The 9,343-nt window shown below is 54.6% G+C and overlaps 1 protein-coding gene across 2 annotated transcripts in view; it reads right to left on the bottom strand.

Moving 5' to 3' along the window:
• Camkk1 (calcium/calmodulin dependent protein kinase kinase 1) overlaps positions 1-8,877 on the bottom strand; it is a 35,904-nt gene extending 27,027 nt beyond the window's left edge. Inside the window, exons 1-2 of one of the 2 annotated variants that reach the window (XM_090349333.1) lie at positions 8,768-8,877; positions 662-1,060 (exon numbers count right to left, since the gene is read on the bottom strand). In XM_090349333.1, the coding sequence (XP_090205459.1) occupies positions 662-1,021 (360 nt within the window). In that variant the 5' untranslated portion in view covers positions 1,022-1,060; positions 8,768-8,877. Of the gene's footprint in view, positions 1-661; positions 1,061-8,660 lie in introns of both variants that reach the window. The other variant, XM_090349332.1, reaches the window with a different exon arrangement.
• Positions 8,878-9,343: the final 466 nt, after the last annotated feature.

A 9,343-nucleotide genomic window follows, 5' to 3' on the forward strand; every position in this document is an offset into this window, starting at 1 on the left:
CAGATGGCTCAGTTTGCAAGTTCATGTTCAGATCCAAGTAGCAAGGCTAGGACCCACAGGAGATCAGAAGCGAGAAGAATGCTACAATGCCTCAGGCCAGAGTGGACTCTAAGAGGCAGGATTATAATGGGGAGAAATGAGGCTCAAGCTGGGAAGACAGGGGTATGGGTAAATATCATATATTCCATATATTTTTTTTTCCCTGACATTGGAGGCCCATTTTGTGTATGATAATACTAAGGCTTGAACTCAGGGCCTGGTTCTGTTAGCAATCTAGGCTGATGCTTATTACTTGAGCTCTACCTCTAATTCTGGCTTTAAAAAAAAATAGTTAATTGGAGATAACAGGCTTTCTTGCTTGGGCTGGCTTTGAACCTGAATCCTCTTATCTCAGCCTCGTGAATATCAAGGATCACAGGTACAAATCAGTGATTCACAAAGAAAGGACCTATTCCCCAGAACTGAGCCGTAGGTGGGACACGGGCTTGCTAGAGGCAATCTTTGGTTGAGATGGAACTTCCCTGGGATGAAGCCACACTGTTGGGTAATGAGCTCTCCAGCTGAGGGTATGTAAACCAATGCTAGCTAACTATGGCACAAATAGGGACAAAACAGTCTTTGATGAAGTCTCCCTAGACAGCTCAGGAACAGTTTCACCAACCTCTGTGTCTGAGATGGCCACATGGTGGGACTCAATGGTAGGTCTCCGCCAGGCACGAGGAGAGATGTGGCTGGCAGGGCCTGTGGCATAAGGCCCAGCCTGGGCCTCCAGGCAACTTCCTGCTGGCCTCTCCTGTAAGGAGAACTTTCTAGCTGAGAGGCTGGGTCGTGCTGGGGGGAGCCTTGAAGCGCTGCCTGGGATCACAGAGGCAGCTCTGGCCCGGGGCCGAGTGTCCACACCATTCCTGGGAGGCTCTGAGCTTCCATCTTCCTCTTCCAAGTGGGTCACATTGATGGCTGCCACCCGCTCTACCAGCTCTGCTCGAGGGTCCTGGCAACAGACAGCTGGGCCCCCCTCCATGGCCTTTGTTGGGGCTTCTCTGCGCAGCCTTGTTGTGAACTTCAGAGAAAACAGAGGATCTCACTCTTGGGTGCCATGCTGGCCCCAGCAGGAGCTCAGATTGGGGTGCTGCTACCATTGTGAACATGGCACTGTGGGCCCCACCCCCACCTCTCTGTTTTGGTCATCCCTCGGCCCAGGCTGCTAGCACCCAAACTCAGTGTGTTCCTACTAACAGAACCGCAAGACCATGTGCCAGCCCTCTAGCACTCAGTGTCCCCACCTGCAAAAACAGGCACAGCCACTAAAGCCATGCTGGCTTCCTACGGAAGCGGAGAATCTGGTGTTCTGGAATCACCACAAGCAAACACAGGCAGAAGACTAGAAGCCAAGTTGCACTGAGACAGTCCAGGGTCAGTTCAGCGCCCAATGGGACACTGCCTAGTGACTCATCAGTCCCAACCCTCTGACAGTTAACTATCCCAGCATGGCTTCCTTTTGATGATGAAAAGGCTACCCTTGTATTGCAGGTCTCAACACCTCCTACAGGGAGGCCTCTTGGATGGATATTCCAGCCTTTCGTCCTTCCACAGACTTCCTTGGAGCTCGGTCTCCCTCACCTCCTCTCACCATTTCTAGGACCCCTCGCCCCTTTCCAGTAGAGCCTTGGGTCCAGGACAGGGCCCACTGGAGGAGGAGGCATGGCTTTCGAGCTTCAAGCAAGACATCATCAGTGCAAAAGTTCATTCTGTACTTTTTTTTCCCTTCAGTTTGCTCATGTGTCAAACTGTGTGCCATATCTTCTCACAGGCTGAGATGTTCCCTGGTGTGGCCTCGCATTGACCCAGAACCTCCTGCAAAACAAACCAGGTCCCACACCAAACAATAGCCCGAGCTTCAACCCCAAAGCAACATCCAGCATCAGTCTCACCCCTTATTTGTCTTCAATGACCTTGGCCCTGGGCTGAATCCTCACTCTTGGACTGAGACCCCCTCTCTGCCTCAGAATGCGTACTGGTGCCACTCCAACCAAATGTCCCCACCCCTTCTTCTTGGGTTGGACTCAGCCTCTTCTCCGGAAGAGGAAGAGTGGACTCCTGACCCCTTGCCCTTCCTGTCTGTTGACGACTTCCTCTGTCTCCACACTGTAACTTAGAGACCGTGTGTCTCATGGATCTCACGCCTGCCCTGACTCTCACCTCCCATTCCTTACTGTAACAGGTGTCAGGGAGGCAGAGTTGGCATGGGCGAGCCCAGCTGGGTCCTAGTCCTGTCTGCTTACTCACCTCCTTTAGGCCCTGACCATGCTCCCTCCCCACTGTGAGCCAGGACCTGCCCCTCTGTACCATGGATACCAGGCTTTGCCAGACTGCCCAAGCCACAACCAGGCTTGGAGATAGGATGTGGGTGAGGACATGGGTCAGAGCCTCTTCCTGGCTCCCAGTGGGAGCCCAGGGGCAGTGAAGGTGCTGCTGATGAAAGAAAGAAGAGAAAAAAGAAAAGACAGCTAGCTTGGCAGTAGGAGAAAATTCATTTGCAAAAGGAGCAACCCCAAGCCAGGCACCAGTGCTGGGCACCTGTAATCCTAGCTACTCAGGAGGCTGAGAGCTGAGGGTCACAGTTCAAAGCCAGCTTAGACATGAAAGTCCATGAGACTATTATCACTAATTAGCCACCAGAAAACCAGAAGTGACATTGTGACTCAGTGTAGTAGAGCACTAGCCTTGAGCTGCAGAGCTCAGTAACAGCCCTCAGGTCCAGAGTTCAAGCCCCACCACTGACAAAAGAAAGAAAATGACTAGTTACTCAGGAGGCTGAGATCTGAGGATCAAGGTTCAAAGCCAGTCCGGGCACAAAAGGACCTGGGACTCTTACCTCCAATTAACCTCCAGAAAATGGAAAGTGGGGCTTGGCTCAAGGGGTAGGGCAGTAGCCTTGAGCTGAAGAGCTCAGGGACAGTGCCAAGGCCCAGAGTTCAAGCCCCATGATCCCCCCCCCAAAAAAAGGAATGCCAGAGTGACAGGGGCCTCCAGACCTGGCAGGACTCCTCCCTCAGGTGATCAGTTCTTCTCCCTCCCCCTGCAGGCTTAGCTCCCTATTACCAGGTGAACAGCCAGAAACAGGGGCTCCCTTTGTCTTGTCTCTATAAGACTTCTTGCGTCTTCAGTAGTGACAGGTGCACAGTAAGAACCTGGTATGTGTTTGTTGAATAAATGAGTGCTTGGCATGGTGATCATTACAGTTCCTCTCCACATTAAACATATTGGAAAGCAGCCTCAGTGGCAAGCTCAGGACCATGCCATAGGAGTCTGGGGAGCCCAGGGTCAGGAGCACCCACATTCTGGTCCCAGGCAGAAACCAAAGGAATGAGAGTCACCACAAGAAGTCAGAAGCTACCCAGGCCCATAAAATTTGCATATGCTTTCCCTTAGGTTGCTACCCACATAAGAGGCCACCTTCCTATAGCTTCCTTCACTGTCTCAAGATGGGAACAAAGGAGCCCAGCAAGGGGCAAGGATGGGCCTTGGCTCCCATTGCAGGTGGAAGCAGTCTGAGATCTGTCACCCAGTTTAGGCCCCAGACTGCCAGATTGCACTCCTTTCTAGCTATAAGCCTGTAGATAGGCTTGGATTTCCCAAGCCTGGCTACTTTCAATTTTCCTCATCTGCAAATGGGGGCAAACAGCAAGTCTTGCTTGCTCCCCAGGTGGCTGTAAGATAGAAAGGAATGGATGTCTGGGAGCTCAGAAGTAAGACGTGAGTCTGGGACAAGCTGGGGCCCAGATGGATGCTTGGGCAGGGGCAGGCTGTGAGAGCTGACGTCAAGCCCTCCCTGTTTCCCTCCCTCCTGCTTGCCTGGCTCAGATTCAGGTGACTAAGCAGGTCGGGAGGGAGGCAGCAGGGGAGGCCCGGGGTTCCTGCCTCGTGTCCAGGCGACAAGGCCTGGCACTGGAGACTGTGCATAAGAAGGCAGACTGAAAGAAAGGGTGTGTGTCTGAGTGTGAGAGAATGTGTTGGAGCAGGGCTGTGGGCCAAGCATACTGTCTGTGTGTATTGTGGATCTTGTACTTAGGAGCAAATGTGCATGAGGACAAGAAGCTTTGCATGTGGTTTCTGTGGTTGTGTATGTGTGTGTGTGTGTGTACACGTACGTTCAGTTTACTTGTATGTATTTGAATGCCTTTGGGAGGGACATGTGATTCAGACGCAAGGAGGGAAGGCACCCTTAGTCCCAGAGGTCAGGATGAAAGCTCCCAAAGATCTCCTGTCTCACCAGGTTGAGGCTACCCGTCTACTGAACTGGCCTGTTCCCCAAGGCATCCATTCAAAGGGCTTTGCCAGGCCCTTCCCAGTTGAGGTCTCACTAAATGGCTCTGTTGAAGCAGAATCAGAAGGTAACATGCATTTCATGGGTCTCAAACAGGGAGATGGACAGACAGGCTGTCTTGGACTTAGGGTGCAACATGGAGTCTTGTGGTCACTTCCCAGCGGATTGGCTAGGTTACAGCTCCCAAACACAGCTCCTTACTCCCTGGGTAGAGCTTTTGTTCTATCTTTCCAGATGGGGCTATGCTGCCTGGGCAGGATGCGAAGCTTCTGAGAACCTCAGCCATCCTCAAGTGAATCAAACAGATAGTCACCATCCTGCCTTCCCTCTTGGCCCTGTAAGAAAGTGGATGGGTTGTGGACACAGAGCAATTTGTGCAGCTGGGATGTGTGTATGCATCTGGGCGGGGGGGCAGGGGAGGAGAGAGAGAGAGAGAGAGAGAGAGAGAGAGAGAGAGAGAGAGGGAGAGGGAGAGGGAGAGGGAGAGGGAGAGGGAGAGGGAGAGGGAGAGGGAGAGGGAGAGGGAGAGGGAGAGGGAGAGGGAGAGGGAGAGGGAGAGCGCACACCCTGATATATGCAACCCACATGGGCTTTCTGGCTCCGAAATGGCCTGGCACAAGCTTCTCCTCCCAGGCTGTGCCCCACTCCACCAACTGTCTGCCACTCCCAAATACACAAGCTTCTGGATTCAGAAGGCATGAAAGTCATAGGTGACTTCAGATCCCATTCTGAGTTCTGAAAGGATTCTTAGCAGCAGGCAGAGGCAGGGGACCAGCTAATCGGGCCAGGCAGAGGACTTGCAACTGTAACTGGCAGCGGATTCAAGGCCCGAATGGGAGAGGATTGGCCAAAAGGGAAAGCTGCAAGTGAGTGCAAATCACTGGGCAAGACCCAGAAGTGGTCCTCAAGTCCCTGAATCACTTCCGGGTAGCTTGTTTCTACTCTTGACAGCATCTGATGCCTTGGCAGAGGTCTCCCTCTGCAGCTCCTGCCCCCGCCTGAGATGACTCAGTACCCTCGAGGGAGGCCCAGGAGTGTGGTGCTAAGTCATACTCCAGGATGCCTGCTGTGAGGACACCCATCCCATCATCCCTGAGGGGCCCCAAGCATTGAAGTGCTGGCCTGGCCTGGCTGCTCTTAGGGCACCCTCTGGCCCATCTACCTCTGCCTCTCTTCATCCTCTACATCCATCAGTGCTACCAGCCAGTTTCTTCACAGCTAGCTACCTCCTCCCCTCCCTGCTCCTGGGCATCTGAGCTCCAATTCAACATCTTCTCCAGAATTGTTCTTCCTCCTGTCTCCACTAGAAAGATGAGTGATGGCATCCTCTCAGTTCTCACTGAACCCAGGAGCCAGAGGGATTCTTTGCCCCCTCTCCCACCCTTGCTCTCATGTCCCACACCTACTCTCCACTCCAACTGCCTCACACTACTTGAACTTCCTACACTGCAGATTCTGTTCTGCTGCCAGGCCTTTGTACAAGCTGTCCCTGCTGCCAGGAACACACCTCCCTCTGTTTTGTTGCCTGGAGGATAGCTTAAACATGGCCTCCTCTGAATACCCTCTCTGATTTCCCCACTATAAGCTGGGAGAGCTCACCAAATTGGACTCCTTAAAAAAGGACAAACTTGGGACAGGGAGTTTGACCTAGTAGTAGAGTGCTTGCCTAGCATACACAAAGACCTGGGTTCGATACCTCTACATACATAGAAAAAAAAAAGCCAGAAGTGGTGCTGTGGTTCAAGTGGTAGAGTGCTAGCTTTGAAGAAAGCCCAAGGACAGTGTTCAGGTCCTGAGTTCCGGCCCCAGGACTGGCAAAAAAAAAAAAAAAAAAAAGGCCAGACTTAGTCTGTAAATATGGCTTAATGATAGAGTGCTTGCCTGGCATACACAAAGCCCTGGGTTTGATTCCTCAGTACCAGGCTCTCTGAGTTCAAGCCCTAAGACTAGCACAAGAAACACACACACACACACATCCAGATTCAAAAGAGTGAAGAAAAAGGCTAGATTCTGACCTCTACTATCCTTGCACTGTTTCTGGGGTCTCCCTGTAACCCACTCATCCAGCCCCTCCCTCCACACTAGTTGCTAGTAGGAGGGTTTCGACCATGCAAATATGATTAGCATTCCCCATAGTTCTTCTAGGAACTTGGTATCCAGGGGACAGGGGCTTCAGAAAAGGGCCTCATAGTATGGAGTATTGCCAAGGACACTAAGTCCTGGGATATAAATTTATTTACATCAATTATTTATCATGCAACAATGATCAGTGTCTAATATATGCCATGTACTATGCTAGATGCTGGAACTAAAAGACAAAGTCCCCTGCTCTCACACAATATAATTTCTAATAGAGGAAAGAAGCAACAAATAAAAAAGCCAGCAATTAGACTGGGAACAGTGGTAATTCTAGTTACTTGGGAGGCAAAGATAGAGATTTTGGCTGAAGACCAATAGCCTGTGCAAAAGAGTTACCAAGACATCATCTCAATCAATTAGCTGAGCATGGGACGTATATGACCAGGATTCCAGCTAGAGGGAAGGCATAGGCATAGGGCCATGGTCTGAGTTAGGGAAAAATCTCATTACCCTACCTGAATAAGAAAACTAAAACCAAAGAGGGCTGAAGGTGTGACTCAAGTAGTAGAACATCTAACAACTATGAAGCTCTGAGTTCTGTCCCCACCAAGCACAAAAAAAGGGGGGCCAGAAACGAATAGGGCAGATAGTATAGCTGTGAAGACAGCTATGTCAGAGAGATGGGAAAGGATGGGTGGGAGACTGTAGCTCACACCTGTAATCCTAGCTACCAGGAGGCTGAGACCTGAAGATCACCTTTGAAGTCAGTCCAGGCAAACAAATCTGCAAGAAAGCCAGACATGGAGCTGTGGCCCAAATGTAGAGCTCCTACCTTGAGCAAAAAAATTAAGCAACAACCCCCAGGCTCTGAACTCAAGCTCCAGTATCCCCCCCTCAAAAAAAAAAAAAGGAATAAAGGGTGGGGAAGGCTACTGCGGTTGGGGAAGGGGTCCTGGAGCTTAATGTCTGAGGGACAGCAAGGAGACTGAGGTGGCTGGAGTGGGAAGGAAGAGACCCAGGAATTACATCTAGAGAGAAAGCCCTGGGCACAGTGCTGGGCCAAGGGCTGGCTTCTTGGAGGGGGTGACAGTGAAGCTCTTTTAGGATCCACCAATTAGGACTCCGGAGGCAGAGAGGATGAGAGTTCACACTGTGCCTTTCCTGGAGCAACTGAGGGCACAGTTCGGGGGTGGAGCAGAGCTCTGTGGACAGATCAGAGGCTTGGACAGCAGAGGAGAGTTTTAAACAGGGGTGTGACTCAGTTATTTGGATGAGGTTTAAAATTATTCTGACTGTTGTTGGGACTAAGGGTTGGGAGACCATGGAGCAGGCAGAAGGTCCCCAAAGTGTTTGGATCTAGGACAACAATGGCACAAGTAGGTGTACAATCGGTATGTGCTGGATGCAAGAGGCGGGCTTGGAGGGAAGGCCCGGGCCTCTTCCCTGGGATGTTCAAGGGCACCGCTGTGTGCTTCTTCCACATCCTGAAACCACCTGGCTAATGCGGACGGGGACCACGCACCACCCAACAGACCTGTGGCCCGTGACAGCCTCTGTCCACTCCTGCAACAGCCTGGACAGACAGACAGACGGACAGACGGACGGACGGACGGACGGACGGACACACACACACACACACACACACACACACACACACACGCACGCACGCACGCACACCTTTCTCCTGACCAGCAGGGCCCTTGTCCCCGTGACCCGTGATCACACACCACTCCATCTGAAATCCCCCCCACACAGGCACACTCCTGGGTCCACGTGACACACGCACACCAGCCTCCAAACACCACGCACGGCTCCCCGCGCACGTGTGTGCGGTCCCAGCCCCAGCGCGGCGCCCACCCCGCCCCGCCGCCGCGACGCGCGCCTCCGCCGCCCCCTCCCGCCCCAGCCGGGCGCACTGCGCAGCCAGCCGCGCGCTGCAGCCGTCCGGCTCGGCGCCCCCGCCCCAGCCCGCGGGCTCGGGGGAGGGACGCGGGAGGACCGTGGGAGGCGCGATCCGCGCAGAGCCACACGTGGGTGCACCCATCGGGCCCACTCCTCACGGACACGGCCCTCGCCAGGAGCCGGGGGCGGTGGACGGCGCGCCGGGTACGGACGCAGCCCCGCAGACCAGAGCCAGGCAGGGGATGCAAACGGCGGATCGTCTGCATGGGTGCGCTCCCGGGTGCCGACCAGAGCGGGCTCCGGGAGACCCTCTGGGTTCAGCCCCCCAGACAGGGATAATCCCCGCACCGACCTGGTCCCGCTGTCCTCACCGACGAAGCCTCACAGACCGCCCGACTCCCCGGCAAGCTAGGAGCGGGCGTTCGTATTCCAGCTCCTGCCTCTCCCGCAGACCCCTACCTCGGCGCGGGGCTGACTGTCCCCGCGACGCCCCCCCGGGCGCGCCGCTTGCCCCGCGGCACTGGCTCCGCCCAGCCCGCCTGGCCGGGGCCCGGTTCGCGGCGCTCAAACCGCCGGCGCCCCGGCTCCAGGCAGCGCTCGCCACCCCCCTCCACCCCCCCCCCCCAAGCCGCCGCACCCGGCCCGTGCTCATTGGCTTTGTCGCACAGATCCAGCCAATCAGAGGCCGAGGCTCCCGCCCACTTTCGGGGGCGTGGCCACAGAGGGTGGTGGCTCGGGAGGGACCCCGCGGCGGGGTTGGGCCTGGTCACGCCCCCGGCGCCGGCGCCTGCACACCAGCGGCCTGGGGTACCGGGAACCCTTCAGGCCACTTCTTGGGCCCTGAGTTGGGACTGAAGAACGGAGGTGCTTACCCAAACAGCCCAGTTAACCCTCCACAGCCTGGCCTTCAGGGGCGAGAGCGCCGCCTCCCCCGGGTGTAGGTGTTGTGCGTGATGAGGAGGGGCAAGGTAAGTGGCCAGCAATAGAAGGCCCAGGCTGAAGCAGGAAGGCCCTGGATGGCTGGTCCATGAGTTT

Source organism: Megascapheus bottae, chromosome 17, assembly GCF_031878675.1.
Source record: "Megascapheus bottae isolate mThoBot1 chromosome 17, mThoBot2.hap1, whole genome shotgun sequence".
Lineage (NCBI taxonomy): Eukaryota > Metazoa > Chordata > Mammalia > Rodentia > Geomyidae > Megascapheus > Megascapheus bottae.